At 37.3% G+C, this 18,735-nt stretch overlaps 1 protein-coding gene across 1 annotated transcript in view; it reads left to right on the top strand.

Moving 5' to 3' along the window:
• The first annotated feature begins 1,458 nt into the window (after nt 1-1,458).
• Nucleotides 1,459-18,735, top strand: part of LOC107558900 (Scm like with four mbt domains 1) — a 30,170-nt gene continuing 12,893 nt past the window's right edge. Inside the window, exons 1-10 of the mRNA XM_016242600.1 lie at nt 1,459-1,569; nt 5,285-5,342; nt 5,973-6,067; nt 8,473-8,716; nt 10,646-10,734; nt 11,818-12,070; nt 12,724-12,821; nt 13,791-13,892; nt 14,686-14,845; nt 15,741-15,823. Coding sequence (XP_016098086.1) covers nt 5,318-5,342; nt 5,973-6,067; nt 8,473-8,716; nt 10,646-10,734; nt 11,818-12,070; nt 12,724-12,821; nt 13,791-13,892; nt 14,686-14,845; nt 15,741-15,823 — 1,149 coding nt within the window. The 5' untranslated portion in view covers nt 1,459-1,569; nt 5,285-5,317. The remainder of the gene's footprint in view (nt 1,570-5,284; nt 5,343-5,972; nt 6,068-8,472; nt 8,717-10,645; nt 10,735-11,817; nt 12,071-12,723; nt 12,822-13,790; nt 13,893-14,685; nt 14,846-15,740; nt 15,824-18,735) is intronic.

The raw sequence follows: 18,735 nt of genomic DNA, 5'->3' as shown, positions 1-18,735 counted from the left end.
TCCCGGAGCATTTCTGCAAATTCAGGTCCGCCGTTAAAATGCGTGACTAAATTTTACTTTTGATGTTGAAGGGTCTAAAAAAAAGTTATTGGTGTATTTTACACAGAGGTGCCAGCTATAAATGAAAGCGCGGACTGTCTTGATTTCATGTGAGTATTTTTACATGGCGGGTGTAAACAGTCACATGACCAGAGCTGTTTAATTTCAGTTTGTCCCTTTGAAAGATGATGTGTGGGTCAAAGCTACATAAAAGGAAGCACGTGAAACATGTTAGTATGCAGGTGTAACTATCAAATATGATGCATATAATATTTCAAAGGTCTATTAATATTAAAATGGCTAAAAATCATGTTCACATGCAAACATGTCAGTGGTCACATGTTTGATCAGTGGGAAGCCCATTTTGAATAAAATACTGATTGATTAACGTTCTAAAACTAGATTTCAAAAGTAAAAACAAATGTGCATCTATTATTTGATTATCGCTTCCTTTTCGCCACAGTTTCCTGATAGAAATAGTAGCTTATATGCTTGTTTACTTTCTGGTCTTACTCTGTATAGTTGAGACCAGGAATAAAACACACTTTAATTTCCACAACTACTTTCATTAAGCATTAAAAAAAAAAAAAAATGCAGTTTGTTTAGGGTCATCCATGATTAAAAAAAAATGCACTCACTTCTGAAAAAATGTGATTAAATTAGTAAAAGATAATTGTATAACAGTTTACAAAAATGTGCATCCTGTTGCCAAAAGATTAGATACTAAGTGTGTAAAGCAAGTCTATCCAAAGGTTTAGTTAAAAAGATCTTTAGTTTCTGTTTCGTTTTTCAATAAGCCCTGTCTTATGGGATACATTATTTTATCAGTACTTTGAAATGTTGACTATAGACACCAAAAGGAAAATGGAGATTTTGTTCAAAACAAAGTTTCTGAATAAATCATTTCATCTTCAATGTGCTATACACGAATGCATCATATATAAAATGTACAATCCGTGTCTCCACACAGAAGGATCCAGAAAGATGAATTACTCAGAGGCTGGCTGCTAGTTAGGACAGATTAAGCGGTTTAATGGAACATTCTAGCCTTTTAGAAACAAACACTTTACTGAACAAAACGGCAGAGAGGCAGGGCGGGAAACCTTCGTTACCACATTACAGATTCTATTCATCCCTATAAATTTATATAAACCAGAATAACCGCTAACCTCCGCGCGCTGAAGACCTGAACAGGTTATGCACCCGTTTAATATTGCATCCCAGCGATTTTATTGTTCAGTCTATGCACATTTCCAACGAAAAAGCTAATAATCAACCAAAGTGCTGCTTTAACGTTATTTCAGTGTTGTTTCGGTGGGACAACATAAAGATTGCGTTGAAATATGTAGCAAGTTCGCCTTTTTAATCGCTGAAAGCCAACGAATATCAATCCCCGGGCTCGCGGATGAGAGGCTCGCGCGAGAGGCGGCGCATGCGCACTCACACTTTGTGCCATATTGGAATGAGGTCGTGAACGACTAGGCGGAAAAAGACACGGCATCTAAAACCGACTTGAAAAACTCCTCACTGGTAAGAAACGAAATGCATTCCCAAATATTTATGTGTTTTACCCTTTGCCCTATTCGACCTTGGCTTTAACGAGCGATTTCGCGTTGCCTGCATCTTTTTTCCCGTCTCCAAAGAAAAGGTGACTTGTGTTCGCTCGTACGAGTGCCTGGCTCTATCGCTGAAGCTATGCCGTTTCAGTAACTTGACTTGCTTACAGGCGTTTTTAGCATGTGCACGAAATCAGCCGCACGCACATCAACAAATAAAGCCTCGCGAAACAGTACCGGGAAAATGTTTCCTGTCTAATAATGTTGAATTGCACGACGTGTCTCGGAATGAAAGTTGCCTGATCGGCGTGAATGTGTTCAAGGCTATTATCCAGTTATATGTGGCTAGCCGAACACACTGCGCTTGACCAGCGAACTATCATCATCCTTTATTGGCTAATTTCTATGAGTTGCACTCACTAAAACGAATCAAATTATATATCAGTTATTGTTATTACCTTCTAACTGGCGCTTATTTGGGCTTTGGTTATACATAACACGGATGCGTTATTTTCACTGTAGAAAATCATGTTGTTTTATGGTGTTTTCAGTAACATTCGCGTTTAAAAGATAAAGTTTAATGGGAAGCTTTCTCAAGCACTTTCAGAAATGAGTGACAGTTTCATTACATAATAGAAGTTGTGTTGTAAGTCGCCATCACTCGTATTGTGAAGAATTCATGCTGCCTTGAAAATACAAGAAAACATATTAGATGGCATTCAAAAATAGAAAAGTGAAAATTGGATTTGGCTTTTGAGCTGTTACGTTATATGACCAAGAACAATATTATTCGTATGAAATGAGTAATTCAGCAGAATGTCTCCAAACGCGTTGACTGTGGTTGGTGCACGTGATATCGGCCACTGCGCCATTTGTCATCATCTTCCTTTCGTCTTTTCGTTTTTGTTGCTTTAAGTCATTTATGCTCGCAGCCGTTATTCGCTTGCTCAATGGAGGCGAGTTGTCTTCAGGTTGAAGTGATGGAGCGGCAGAGTTTGGCAGGAATGTGCTGAGGGTTCATAGACACACCAGAAATAGATTACCGCTGTCCTGGGCTCTCCTCATTCCCTCATGTGTGCCGTTGTAACACCATCGGTTTAAGTTACATGCATGATCATAACCGTGGAAGTTGTACGTTTTTGTGCTTCATGTTGATTAATGGATGTTAAATGACAGAAGTGGTATCATCTGAATCAGATTTTTATGCTTGATATGTAACATCCAAGGTTTTTCCTCTTTATTTCAGTCGTTCTTGAGAAGTGGGACAAAACCGGGTGCAAAATTGAAAAAGGAAAACCTTGTACTCAGACAAATGGAACTACATTTATGTATCTTGTTGTATGTACTAAGCTACTGAGCTATGCTTTGATACAACCTCCCAACTTTTCTCTTTTTAAGCACGTCTCAAGAATGACTGATTTGACAAACTAGGCATCATTGCTGTTTTTATTTGCTTTTTTTATATTCAGTTTTGTTCCTATATGCTTCCCATTTTGAATTCAAAAAGTTTAAAATGCAATGAGGAAGAAGTGGTTAGGGAATAGTAATAATAATTTAGAACAAGTAGTTTGAATTACCACAGTAAATTCATACACAAAACTGTTGATTATGACAACAACGCTCTTTCGACTTGACTTTATTTATTTGACACCATTTAGGAACATGTTGTAGAATTTCTAAACTATTTTGTTACAGACAAAGAAGAAAACATTTTATCGGAGCATAAAAACGTCCAAAAAAAGTCCTCTCCTACATCACCTTTCCCTTAAAAAAATCACCACCATAGTTTCTGCCAAACTACCATAGTTACTACATTATCTGTAGTGCTCTTTTAGTCTTACTGCTGTAAAACTATAATAAATGAATAGTGTACTTCAAATAGTTAAAAGTTTTTAGAATCTGACATTTTATTTTGTCTTTTTTTAAATTAAAAAAACTATACAACATTGCTATATTCTTTTCTTTTTAAAATTCAGATGTTTCCCATTTGTTTACCATTTTGAATTAAAATGTTTAAAATGCAATAATGCAATGAGGAAGGAATGGTTAGGGGATAGTAATAGGAATTTTTAATTAGTAGAGTAAATTCATACACAAAATTAGCAGATTGATTGTAACAGCAGCCTTCTTGGGTATTGATAAATATTTCCATATCTTGACAAATATGGGAATATTATTTCAAAGTATAGGATGCATAGCACAAAAATGCAGTTTATTTTTAAAACCGCAACTTTTTCTACGCGGTTAGGCCATTCGTCCACACGCAAACGCAGCACCAGTTCACTGAAACCGAACATTTTTGAAAACGCCTGCCAGGGTGAAGATTTTCAAAAACTCTGTGTTGCAGTGTTATCGTGTAGACAGCAAAACCGGAGATTTTGGCTTGTGACGTCGGAGCCTGCGCTGTTATCTCCGCCTACTGGAAACTTTTTCAGGCTTCTGATTGGCCAACATGGCTTTACTGTTGAGATTATATCGCCGCCTGTTGGTTTGGCATGCTCTTGACAGTGCTTCATGGCATGCGTTTGCTTTTTCATGTGGACGGAGATTTTTTTAAAAACGGAAGAAGGAAAAACCCTGTTTATAAAAATACCTGTGTACGTGTGGACATGGCCTTAGAGTTAAAGACATTGAAACAAAGTGTTACACTTTCCATAAAAAAATCACTATGGTGACCAACATAGTTTCCTCCAAAATACCTTAGTTACTACATTATGTGTAGTTTTATTATGATGACCAAACAGGCTTATATAAGCTCCCACAGTTATAGTAGTAACACTAAATTACTTTTTTTTTGAGCGGAAACTGTCATTACCATGTGTTTTTTTTTTTTTTTTTTGTAAGGGTAATTTCTTCCCATATTGCTTTAAAGTTCAGTTGATCATCATACTGAGGGACAGCCACATGCTTTTTTAAACAGCCCTGGCTGCTCTTTTCAATCCCTATTGGAGACCACCGTGACCCCCAGTACATTGTGTCCATGGCCCAGGCTGTGCTCCAGGGCTCTGGGATGGTGCTGGAGTGGAGGGGGGTGGACTGAAAGAGTTGATCCCAGCAGAGCAGGAGGGTCGTGGCCCGCCAACGGCTGTCAGGGAGAATGTCTGACTCTCTTTAATAGAGACGTCAACCTTCACAAAGACAGCTTGACAGCTCTGGATAGACAGAGTTAATGCAACTTTGTTAGCCATTTTCTTTCTTTTTTGCATTTTTGAGTGACATTTCAGATTGCATGTTGAGTTTGAAACAGAACTTTCAAAGTTGTTTCTGGCTTTTTAGTTAAGTATCTTAGTGTTGGTGTCCCTCTCTCCATATATGTTGCATTATTAGAGTCTTTACCGTTTAGGTGTATTACTACCCAGCCATTTCACTTTGCAAAGCTATATTGGGCACTGTGGTGCATTTTTGCTTCTCAAAGGTGATGTGGGGAGTCTGAGTGACAGAAGTGGCTTTTATCTTTGAAGCTACGCACTAAGAATTCCTCCTCCCGATTACTTAAATGAGCTAGGCTGTGTGAAATGTGTGCAAGTCTCCTCATGGTTCTGTCTTGTCACATGCTTTCTCTCTCACACATGCAAATACTTTTACAGAAACACTTTTATGTTAATCATTTTAATATCATAATTCATCTCTCTTTTTTTCATTGTTTGTTTTCCTCTCACTTTTTTTCCCCCTCCTTATTATTCGTGTAGAAACTGTTTGATTGTCCTCCGGGGGCTTCAGACATGAGCCTTGAGGCGCTGGAGTCTGGTAAGCTATTTATTTTCTTTCATTCTGTTCTGTTGCTAAATAAATTGAAGAAAAACAAAACTATAGTCCATCCTTTGACCCTGAAAATTACAATATTGAGAGCTGTATTGCACATATTTAAATTGCACTGGCACAGTTTGTCCTTGACAGAGAATGCTGGACATTTCTGCACATTCCTGTAAATTTGCGCGAGCTCCTGCCTATTAATATATATATATATATATATATATATACAGTGGGTACGGAAAGTATTCAGACCCCCTTAAATTTTTCACTCTTTGTTATATTGCAGCCATTTGCTAAAATCATTTAAGTTAATTTTTTTTCCTCATTAATGTACACACAGCACCCCATATTGACAGAAAAACACAGAATTGTTGACATTTTTGCAGATTTATTAAAAAAGAAAAACTGAAATATCACATGGTCCTAAGTATTCAGACCCTTTGCTCAGTATTTAGTAGAAGCACCCTTTTGAACTAATACAGCCATGAGTCTTTTTGGGAAAGACCAAGCACTTACTTTCACGCTCTGTTGTTGATATGGTTTGATGTGAGGAGAAGAGGCTGTGTGTGGAGAGAGCTGAATGGACTCTGCTGTGTTTGAGCTATTGGTCATTCAATGTTTCAGATGCGGACTCTGGTCAGGATGTGTCAGAGTTTAACTGGGATGACTACCTGGAGGAAACCGGGACGCTTTCTGTTCCTCATCATGCGTTTAAACATGTGAGTAAATGGGGCCAGTCTGTGTACTACACCGCTATAGTGAATCTCTGGAATCTCCAGAAAAGCAATTATTATTTAACCAAGCTGAAAGCATTTAATCAAATTTGAATGTGATAAAAACATGTTTTTTTTTTTATTACACTGATGCAGGCAGTTAGAGTAGTCTGGCTCATTTTACATTTTTATGCATTTGGCAGAAACATTTATCCAAAGCGACTTGAATTGCATTCAAGGAAAACATTTTATCTGTGAATGCATTTGCTTAGGAATCAAACCCATGACCTTGCTGCAAGAGCTATGTGAGCTACCGGAATGATTAATAAACTAATGACTCTTTTGAGCTGGTTCTTTTAATGAATCACTCAAAACGAATCGGGTTTGAATCCACCAATACCCAATTGACTTATTAAGACATTGTGTTCTGTCATGTCCAATGGCAAAAACAGAAATGTAGAGTGCACTAGAGCCAGCACACAAGAAAACTATCAGCAAATTCTGAAGTCAACACTTAGATTACTTGCCATGCATTAGTGATGTATTCCTGTTCTCATGGGATCTGTAAGACCAATAAGTGACCATTTAGATCTTAAAGAATTTATTTTCTGAGTCAGAAATTAACCAGGGCATGGGGCAAGAATACCACTGAAACTGACTGAAATTCCCCAGGTATTTAAATTGTAGGGGCAAAAAAGGCCCTGTAGTCCATTCCTCTGATTTGATCATTTTCATCATAGTCTATATCAGTGTTTCCCAACCGAGGTGCCATCTGTCGAGAGCAGGGGTGCCGTGTAAAAAATACTTTTTTAATATTTTTAAATTGCTAAAATGTTCAAAAAAGCATCTATTATATAATATCCGTTTCTGATGTCGCCAATAATTAGAGATGCATGTCATGAAGAGTCGCTTCATGTATTTCATGTTGATAATATAGGCAACCATTTGTTCACATTAAAAACGTATTTCAGTTGAAGTATTTTGACATAAATGGATGGCATGCAATGTGCTAATATGTTTAGGGACAGAAAGGCCAAAAATGGCCATTTAAAATCAGTTCCAGAGGGCAAATATTGCCCCTTAAAGTCTGTGTAAAGGCAATTCAGAGAATTGTTTCTAAGCACATTATAAATGCTAGAAATGCATTGCTGAAAACACGTTACAAAGACTATGAACTATGTAGCTCTGAAGTGTGGAGTTAGACCATTAAATAGTTTTCACCATTTTTGTGTTCAGGATATTTTGGGTGGGCCTGAAATCATGTCTCGATGACGCAATGGAGCCACTGAGCATGGCCCCTCCCCTAACACTATAAAGAGGTGTGTTCAGCTTGAAGCGGCGCTGCACAGACCGAACGTTGTAGGACATCAAAGTACAGTGAGCAGATGGCTCTTATGCTTTCGAATGCTCTCGAGGTATTTTGATGTCATACACTGATCGGTCTGTTGCTTCAAGTCGAACACACCTAATAACTAGAGCGCATTAGCATCAGTGGTTCGCCCGCTCAATCGCGAGTTACTGTCATTACGGTCACTACAGCCTACAGTTTGCTAGCTAGCTATGCCGTCATCACGTAAATGCATATTTTCTGATTGTGGTAATTTTCAAAGCAGCTTGGTCGTGGTTTCAGTGCCGACAGCGGACACGCCTCCAGCGTTTGAGAGCAGAGAATACTGCTTATTTTTTCAAGATTTTGATACCTTATTATTATTATTTTTTATCATTCAAATTTGGCTGGGTGGTTAATAACGCCTTTTTTCTGTGGTGTTTTACACATATTTAATATTGCTTTACATGGACTTTCTCACACTGAATTTATGCTTCATTATTTAAAGGTAAAGCGTGTCATTTTTTGATATATGAAATAATAATATGCAAAGACAGGTATAAGTAATTCATTGGTAGATTGTCTGTGCATCCTGACAAGCCCAGCACAGGAACAGTGGCCCAAAAAATAGTTGAGGGAGGAACTATCTGTATTCTTCTGACCAGTGGCAGACAACGGAGTGTTTGTGAAACCTGTTGCTAGCCAGTGTTGTTATTGTTTACTTAAACTAAATCTATTCAAATTGTTTTCAGTAATTGAAATAAAGCTTAAAAATTAAATAAATGTAAATATTAGATGAAAAAATTTATTTTAAATGAAAATTAGAAAGTTTGCTTTGGCAACAAACTGAAATACGTTTAAGTTGAAGTACCAAACGGACTAAAACGTAAAAATAAATACAAATAAATAGAAATAGAAATAAAAATAATAATAATAAAAATGACACAAGCGCATAAAAAATTACTAAAAAGAAAAGCTAATTTGAAGTTAAGAAATACTTTAGTAGTACATATTATTCACCAGGCGTCACCTGGCCATGTGTCTGTTTAGATCATCTGCTCAGACTAGTGTTTTTCTTTATTAGGTGGACCAAGGCCTAGAGACTGGACTGACTCCTGGTATGAAGCTGGAGGTGTGTGTGCGTACTGAATCAGAAACAGCGTACTGGGTGGCCACAATAATCACCACCTGTGGGCAGCTGCTGTTGCTACGATATGAGGGTTACCAAGATGATCGGCGTACTGACTTTTGGTGTGACATCATGACCGCTGACTTGCATCCGATCGGGTGGAGCAAGCAGCAGGGTCGACCAATGAGACCTCCAGAGGGTGAGCAGAGAATTGTGGTGACTTAGCAGTTTCACTGTGCTGTCTAAATGATGATGAATAGACCCTAATTGTTTAATTTAGTCACTCACTCGAGAACATGTGACTTTTTAGGTAAAGATCATTTGAATTTAGGTTCTGCAGAGGTTATGCTCTCATTGTACATGCTCACAGTACACAGTGCCAAATTTGCATATTTCTTTACATTCTTCAAGTGCTGTGTTGCTTGCCGCGTAGTGCTAATTCCTTTACATGGTTGTTCACATTCGATTTGTGGGCATATTCAGGAAATGGGGGATGGGTGTTTGTGTTGGGGCTTTTATTTAGCTTGCAGCTTGCAGCTTGCTGATGGGCACGGCCTTTACTCCTCTGAAATTATTAAAAGACCCATTTTAATACTTAAAGTATTATGTATTAAAAATAAAGTATTATTAATAAATGCTTATTTTATTAATAAAATCCTGCAATAGAGTGCAGTAGGTACAGGCGTAGGGGAGCCCAGATGGTTGCTGGCATTTTGCTTCTGGCTGTCTTTGCCTTATTGACAGCTGTGCTTATGGCCCAAAATACTGTGTCAATGGTGAAGCCATCATAAGCACAGAATGGCATAAATCTGTCAGCAGGATAGTCTGAAGATCTGCTATATCCTTAAAGGGGTCATATGATGCTTTTTTTAAAGATCATTATTTTGTGTATTTGGTGTAACAGAATATGTTGACATGCTTTAATGTTCAAAAAACACATTATTTTTCAAATACTGTACATTATTGTAGGTCCTCTATGCCCCGCCTCTCTCAAACGCTTCGTTTTCTACAAAGTCCCTCCTTCCCGACAAGCGCAGTCTGCTCTGATTGGCCAGCTGACCCAGTGCATTGTGATTGGCCGAACACCGCAAGCACGCGTCGGAAATGTAACGCCCCCTTACCATAATCACGAGCTTCATCTTTCAAAATAAATGTAAAGACAGAGCCCAAAAGGGGAACAGAGTCGCGTGACAGACACAGTGATGAAGCTGGTATGTGTGCAGTACACAAGCCACGGTTAAGACAGCTGACTCCACTGTGATCTCTCTCTCACTCTCTGTCACACACACGATGCGCAAAACTCTGCATTTGAACAGTCAATAGCAAATACAGGTGCATCTCAATGAAATAGAATGTCATGGAAAAGTTAATTTATTTCAGTAATTCAACTCAAAGTGTGAAACTCGTGTATTAAATAAATTCAGTGCACCACACACACACACACACACACACACACACTGCTCTCTCTCTCTCTCTCTCTCTCTCTTGCTCGCGCGCGCACACACACACCGCTCTCTCTCTCTTTTTCTCTCTCTCTCTCTCGCGCGCGTGCGCTCTCACACACACACACACACACACACACACACACACACACGATGCGCAAAACTCCGCATTTGGACAGTCAATAGCAAATACTTAAACTAATAACAAAACAGTAGCTGATTCTGAATTACCTCCTCTCCTAGGTTCACAAAACGGTTGTCCATAAAATGCATTGCTGTTCTGTTGTAAGTAATCTTAAAGATTCCTAAATGCATCTACTTTCGGAAGGCCAAATAAAGTGCTTTTGCTTTCACCTAGAAACACACAGCGTCTCCCTGACATGCTGCTTCAACACTTAACTGCGGTTACTGAAACCACGCCTTCTTTCTTTGCGTGCACATTTGGGCGGCATTATGCAAATATTTCCACATAGTGAGGTAGATATGTGGGGGCGTGTTAGAACGAGCCGTTTTAGGGGGGCGTGGCAGAGTCTTAACTTTGATAAAGAATATCTCTTTGGTTTTGAGACTTTAGTCTTTGTAACTTCAGGGATCTTATCTATGCACAATCAGCTTGTAACACTCCAAAGAGAAAGGAAAACTTGAAATCGCATCATATGACCCCTTTAAAATGAATTTGTGGTCAGGTGTCCGTGAGAAGCACCAGGACTGGGAAGCGCTGCTGGAGAAAGCTCTGGCTGAATCCTGCAGTGTTCCTGCTAGTCTACTGGAAGGGGTAAGAGATATGCCTTACATGTAGAAGAAAATGTATAGAGTGCTGGTCATTATTGCAAAATGAACTGATAAAATTATATATTAAAATTAATACTTCAGGTCAAGTTGCAAAATTGCCGGCGATTAGCTATTCTAAATTGCATGGAAAAATGGAAAGTTGCATGAGAGAGATTAAGTGTACAGTTTAGTAAAGTCATTATACAACATTAATTTACTGCTAAATTCTGCAGTTGACCAATCAGAATCAAGTATTTAAACTCTGGTCAGATATTGTATTTACACAACTGTTTAAAATGTTGAATTTATTTATTTTTTGAAAGAAACTAATACTTTTATTGAGCAAAAACATTAAACTGATGTGCCAGGTAACGGCATTTAAAAGATTTCTATTTCTAATAAATGCTGTTCTTTAAAAAAAAAAAAAAGCAGCAGAACTGTTTTCAACATTGATAATAAGAAGACATATTTCTTGAGAACTGAATCAGCATATTAGAATGATTTCTGAAGGATCGTGTGACACTGAAGACTGGAGTAATTACTGCTGAAATTGCAGCTTTACATCGCAGAAATAAATTTCATTGTAAAATATATTACAAAAGAAAACGGTTATTTTAAATTGCACAATTTTTTCACAACATTACTATATCTTACTGTATTTTTGATCAAATAAATGCTGCCTTGGCGAGTATAAGATACTTCTTTCAAAAAAATTAAAACATCGTACCAACCCAAAGTGCTGTACAATGAAAAAAAAACAAAATATTAAGATGAGGAAATAAGACTATTAAACTCATGAGAATAATTAATAATTGCAATTAATAAAAAAAAAAACAGGTAGAAAAGGCACGATCATTAGAATTTTTCTAACTGAGGCTAACTCAATATAGCCTCAAACAGTATTTAAAAAAATATATTAATTACAATTATAAATTAATGACGCACTGTTATAGCTGTGGTCTTTAAACTGATGCTTGTAGCAAAACAATGAAATTTCCATAGTTATTGCTAAGATGAAATTCCATAGTTATTGCTAAGATATATTACATTATCCGTGTGCATGCATCTTTTGCTTGTATGTTTGTAGGCTCAGCGTGGCTGTAATCCTATAGATCTGTTAAGTCCGGGTCTAAATGTCGAGCTAGTGGACCGTCAAGATGCTGGGATGGTCTGGTCTACAGTTATTGAGGAGAACGTAGGGGGCCGCTTGCGGCTGCGATATGCCGGCACAGACGGTCTCCCTGACACCCAATCCATCACATGGGTCTTCTACCTGGACCCCCTGCTTCATCTGCCGGGCTGGGCACAGGAACACAGCTGCACCCTTAGACCACCAGCAGGTAAGGGTTTTTATCATTTATAAAAAGTCTCTGTTATATGTATCTTGAAATATCAGAAATCAAATTAAATGTCCTTTGTAATGTAACTTAGTTGAATGATATATAACAATTTTTAAAAAAATAGGATACACTTCACAGTGTATGATTTTGTTACTAGCATGGCCAGTTTTCATGTTTATGTGCTCAACGCTGTACTAAATCCAAGCACTAGCTAGCTTTTGAAGTATGTAAGTGGTCAGTGCAGCTAAAACCATGGAAACAGAAGCAGAAACTGGAAATAAATGTGGATGTTTAAAGTTGTAGTTGCTGCTGTGGCTAGATGATTCCTAACAGAGTAGATGAATGAACAGACCAACAGGATTCACAGTAGATTCTTCCTGACCTATTAATGTGTAAATCAGCTTAATTGTTCCATGCTGGAAGTGTAGATCATGCACAAAAAGGTAGGCAGCCTGAATTGTCCTTATAAGCGCTACTAAAGTACTTTTACCCTAGGAGATCTACATATTACAGTTTAGCTAATCAATAGTTGGGATTGGTGGATGGGGAAGGGTTTACAGGGGTTTAGATCAGAGTCCACTAGCTTTTAGAGGTTAAACATGTGATGTGGTCAGCAGAGAGGTAATTGTGTGTTTGTGTATGTTTGTTTGTAGCTCTGCTCGCCCTGCGCACGGAAGCTGAATGGGAGGAAGTTAAGAAGACCGTTTCCTCTCAGGTGCAGGACTCCAGCATCAATGAGGAGTTTTACAGGGTCAGTAAATACTGATTAACTACCATGTTTGGTAGAACATGATTCTGACCCTAAGTTTGTTTGTTTGAACACTGTTGGTGTGATCATAAACTGGAGAGTTATGGAGAACCACTGTGACCTTTTTGCCCTTGAGCAAAGCACTTAACTGCAGGTTGAACCAGGATGATTGTCCTTGTAGTAAGTGTGCTATAAGTTAGCTTGAATGGAGGCATCTTTTGGGAGCTGCTTACACAGAATGTTTTTTTTATTCCACTGCACAGCTTTTCTGTTGTTTTCTATGTAAGCATCTTTGACTGTTGCGGTAGCATCTTATGGAGCATGTGCACATGAACACCGCGTCAAGTTAAAAGAAAAACAAACCTTTTTTCCCATTCCAATGCCCTATGTCTTGTTTTTAAATGCAAAAAAAGTGTTTTGTGTGAAACACCCCTTAAGCCAAATTCTTAACCAATGTGTACAGTCAAAAGTGTAGTACGTTACACATGTACTATGCTGATGATGATATGATGCTTGCTGTGTAATTGTATACACAGTGTATGCTAATTTTTATGCAGTAAATAATATCCATACATTTCCTGTGCTATTTTTAAAAATCTAAATAGTTTAATTTTCTGGTATTTTAAAAAGATTTGAAAGTTTTTAAATCCTTAAAGTAACTGAAAAAACGTACTCTCAATATGTATTGATTAATCTCGCTTAAATTAAAATTAATTTGTTATAGTTAGCTTTTATATATTTATTATTTGTAAGTTTTTATTTCTGCCAGTATATATTGTGGCTGTGTTTAACAATGATAATGTCTGTTTGTTATTTGAATAGGTTTAATAATGTATTTTAAAAATCTACATCGTGTTGGAGGTATACAGTTTAGTATACAGTATGGATGAAAGGCTAGAAAATGCTCTTTGTACTTGTTTTTTTTAATTATTCAGTCATATTGACGGACTATACACTTGTTTCTGTATTCAGGACAGATCAGCCATCAATCCACACTCCTTTACTGAAGGGATGAAGCTGGAAGCTGTGGACCCAGCAGCTCCTTTCACCATCAGTCCGGCCACTGTGGCGAAGGTAACGTAATGGACTCTACCTCCCCTGTGCTATTATCACCCCCAAAATGTGTTCAACAGACTAAACTGTTATATCAGTATATATTGTGGCTGTGTTTAACAATGATAATGTCTGTTTGTTATTTGAATAGGTTTAATAATGTATTTTAAAAATCTACATCGTGTTGGAGGTATACAGTTTAGTATACAGTATGGATGAAAGGCTAGAAAATGCTCTTTGTACTTGTTTTTTTAATTATTCAGTCATATTGACGGACTATACACTTGTTTCTGTATTCAGGACAGATCAGCCATCAATCCACACTCCTTTACTGAAGGGATGAAGCTGGAAGCTGTGGACCCAGCAGCTCCTTTCACCATCAGTCCGGCCACTGTGGCGAAGGTAACGTAATGGACTCTACCTCCCCTGTGCTATTATCACCCCCAAAATGTGTTCAACAGACTAAACTGTTATAGTTTGGACCTGTTACCCTAAAACTGTGCAACTACATACAACTCTGTAATACACACATTCAGTGCTAGTGTGGGGTTATAAAAAAGCTTTACCAGAAATGACTTCTACTTTTCAGTTAGTATTCTGTCAAACACAACCTTTGACCAAAATAATTAGTCTCCTTATTGTTACCACACATGAAGTTTAGGCATTTCACACTGAAGGATGGGTGTTTTCCATAAACATGGGTGTATTCCAGATACCTGAGTGCAGGATGAACAGGAAAACTAGTTGTAGACCTGTGCCCTTCTTCTTAGTTCTGTATGCTTTATTCGTTTGCCTGTTTGTTTGTGTATGACAGGTGTTTAATGACCAGTTTTTTCTGGTGCAAATGGACGATATGAGAGACGAGGCACAGAAAGAGAGATGCAGACGCTCTTTCCTGTGTCACAGAGACAGTCCAGGAGTCTTCCCTACACAGTGGAGTCTCAAGAATGGAGTCAAGCTCTGCCCTCCTCCAGGTCCGTAGATTCAACCTGCTTTTAATCATCATATACAGTAAGGAAGGTGAAATAACACAAATGCCTAACAATTTATTAATAAAAGGACCTAATAGAATGGAGGTCCACCCTTGCCTTTCAGATCAACTTTTTTTCTTGGAATGCTGTCTTACAAGTCTTGAACTGTCTGTAGGAAAAATGGCATCATTCTTCTCAAGCAGGAAAACTTTGCATAAAAGATCTGGCGATTAGATATGCTACCAAGCATTTCACTTCATCCTGCTGTCCATGAAACACTGGTTTTGTAGAAATATGCACACATGAGCGAGCAGTGTTTTTACTGTAGGATGCTCCCTGTCCTGAAAAATGACTTCATTCACTAGCAGTTATACTGCCCAGCAGAGCAGACATTAGACCTAATGGCTGGTGTGGGGCGGCTGGCCATGTCATTATGGAACCTTCCCCATTTTAACAGCTAGAAACAGACACTGAGGCTTAAGGCTTTTGGACTTTGCCAAACATAAACCCATCTGGATGAGAAATCAATAAATGCGATTTATCCTTTTATTTTGATCTGGTTTCCAGGTGTTTTCTTGACACCAGTTTGTGGTAATATACTGTGGTCTTAGTCTGGGAGGCACTATTTGACCTCTTTGGACCTTTGTTGCTTTGAGCACTCACATATCAAAGTGTTTATTGTTAATTCTCCTTTACGCCTCACATGCTTCTAATTGTCAATCAACATACTGATTAGTTCATCATTTGAATTGCCATTGGGGTTCTGTTTGTGATTTACCTCAAAGTTAAAACTTTTTTTGTAATCTATATGTATATTAGGGACCTAGTCAGGCAGTTGACAGTTTCTCAGGTGCACTCGTTGACCTTTGTGTGGTCGTGTGTGTGTGTGTGTGTGTAGGGTTCCAAGGTCAGGACTTTGACTGGGCGGACTATTTGAAGCAGTGTGAAGCTGAAGCAGCCCCTCAGCAGTGCTTTCCTCCAGTGAGTTTCTCTTTCTGCATATTTAAAGATGGGGCAATTGCATGACACGAATACATTAAACACATTAAACACATTACAAATACAATAAAAATTCAATTTTTACATTAAAAATACATAAAATGATTAAAATACACCTCTTTCATGGTTAACTATAGGGATGCACGATATTGGATTTTTGCCGATATTCGATTTGTCGATATTTTCCAACTCATTTTGGCCGATACCAATACCGATATATTCCCCTTTGTTTGGAAACAACACCAAGTCTCTACTGTGCAGAAGTTATAAGCAAAATATTTTTAATTTTGGTTAGTTTTTAACAAGAACTTATTTGTTAGAATTAAATAAACAATAATGAAGGTTTATTGACAGTACATTGTATAAATAAACTATATATCAGTCGCTGCATTTTTCCCCCAGAAACATGCAGTGTTAACCCTTACATTTTATTTTAAGATTTAACATTTGTAGATGGTTTAAGGCAAATGAGTTGTAAAAATTTTGAAAATCTTTTAGAGCTTATTATTTGTTTAAAAAAAATAAAACATATTACACATTAATTAATAAATCGTATATATAAAATTATTTAATTTTCAAGTGTCATGTTTGTGATTTTTTTTAAATGTAAGTTATAGCTTCTGACCTTTAAATCAAAACATACTCATTATTTTATGACATCAATTACTGCTTTATTTTATCAGAAACAGTCTAAATGTTACTTGTGTAGGCTATTTTGCTTTTAATTTAATTAGAAGTAGGCCAAAGGCGCCCCCTACAGATTAAAACTCCTTACCGAATGGGCATTAGGACCTGGGGGTGGCTGCGGCTGCACGTGCTATTACTGTTTACTCTATCATACACCAAACACGTCATTCTGTGCCTGCTTTCACAGATTAAATGCAGCGATCCAAAAGAGTGAATCTAATCATCATTCCAGACAAAACATTGCTTAAAGAATGAGCCACTATGCTGACTTGATCTAATCGCTAGCACACCCTGAGCACATGTGAGTTAACATATTCCTCTTATCGGCAAGACATATCGGCATAATTTTTCATATCAGCAGATGCCAATATTTACATTTAAAGCCATTATCAGCCGATTCCGATATCAGTCCGATAATATCGTGCATCCCTAGTTAACAAGTTTTACATTTTTGAATTGTTGAAAGCTCATTTTAATTTACAAAAATCACAAATTGAAGCATGACATTTTTGGGGGGTGGAAATGAAGTTTGACTTTGACCTTATGAATCAGTTAATTGAAGAAGTCTTTTAAAATGTCATGTTATTAGACTTTGAATAATTTGACTGATATTAAATTGTAAGACTTAATATTTTTCTTTTTTTTTATGTTGACATGTATTAATTTTTTTAAAGATAATGATTTAAAAAAACTGGAGTTTTTTCAGCATGTTAAATTTATGCATGTGGTTTTCTGTACATTACCGTTCAAATGTCTCTTATGCTCACCAAGGCTGCATTCATTTCATGTATTCATTTTTTTTAAGATAATGATTTAAAAAAACTGGATTTTTTTCAGCATGTTAAATTTATGCATGTGGTTTTCTGTACATTACCGTTCAAATGTCTCTTATGCTCACCAAGGCTGCATTCATTTGATCAAAATATGTAATTTATTCCAGTCATGGCAAAGCTGAATTTTCTGCAATCATTACTCTAGTCTTCAGTGTCACATAATCCTTCAGAAATCATTCTAATATACTGATTTGCTACTCAAGAAGCATTTATTATTATACATTTGTTTCAGAGCTGCTTAATATTTTTCTGGGGGAAAAAATCATATTTTTTCAGGATTCTTTGATGAATAAAAAGTTCAAAAGAAACTAGAAATATTTTATATCATTTTAAAATGTCACTTTTGATCAGTTTAACATAGGGATGTACGATTATCATGATTTTTGATTATGGACGATTAAAATGTCTCCACTATCTGCTTTTGAAGAAATATTGTACTATTGTGCTACAGCGCACATTCTATCAGTTGCAGTTTTGGCACCTCCATCTCAATATACTGTACAACGCCACATACATTCACATCAAATGTTAACTCAGTGGTAGAGATACACTCACGGAACGCTGCACTTCACAATCACAAAAGTATTATTTGCATGTGCTTTAAAGCCTTGCCGGTTAAACATTTCATTTGCGTGCTGTTCTGACATGTGCTTTTTGCGCGTACACCTGAAGCACGTGCACACTAAAAAGCCTGTCAAACAGCGCCTGATTACTGGACTAAGTTATATTACGTCTGATTGTGGTAATACTGTAAAAAAAACAAAAAACATATACATATAAACACAGTTGGTTATGTCTAAAGTGAAAGTAAACCGTTGCAACAGAAAATGGATGTGTGTGTGTATATTAGCAAACTAATAGTTCTAAACATGCTGCCGATTGTCATTAAAGTTAGGGCTGTCGCGGTGAGGGAATTTCCCTTGCGGTAATTTTGAGTGCCTCAATAGCGCGGTTGCGGTATTACCGCCATATATATATATATTTATATAATTTGTGTGTGTGTGTTACGATATAACTAACGAGGTCATATTCAGAAGACAATGAAACCAAAAAGCGTTGAAACAGGAAGTGAAGCAAACAAGAGATACAAGTCTTGAACTGTCTGTAGGAAAAATGGCATCATTCTTCTCAAGCAGGAAAACTTTGCATAAAAGATCTGGCGATTAGATATGCTACCAAGCATTTCACTTCATCCTGCTGTCCATGAAACACTGGTTTTGTAGAAATATGCACACATGAGCGAGCAGTGTTTTTACTGTAGGATGCTCCCTGTCCTGAAAAATGACTTCATTCACTAGCAGTTATACTGCCCAGCAGAGCAGACATTAGACCTAATGGCTGGTGTGGGGCGGCTGGCCATGTCATTATGGAACC

This window comes from Sinocyclocheilus grahami, unplaced genomic scaffold, assembly GCF_001515645.1.
Source record: "Sinocyclocheilus grahami isolate Dianchi unplaced genomic scaffold, SAMN03320097.WGS_v1.1 scaffold664.1, whole genome shotgun sequence".
Taxonomy (NCBI): Eukaryota; Metazoa; Chordata; class Actinopteri; order Cypriniformes; family Cyprinidae; genus Sinocyclocheilus; species Sinocyclocheilus grahami.
Note: the sequence above shows the minus strand (reverse complement) of the source record. Positions and strands in the feature narration are given on the sequence as shown.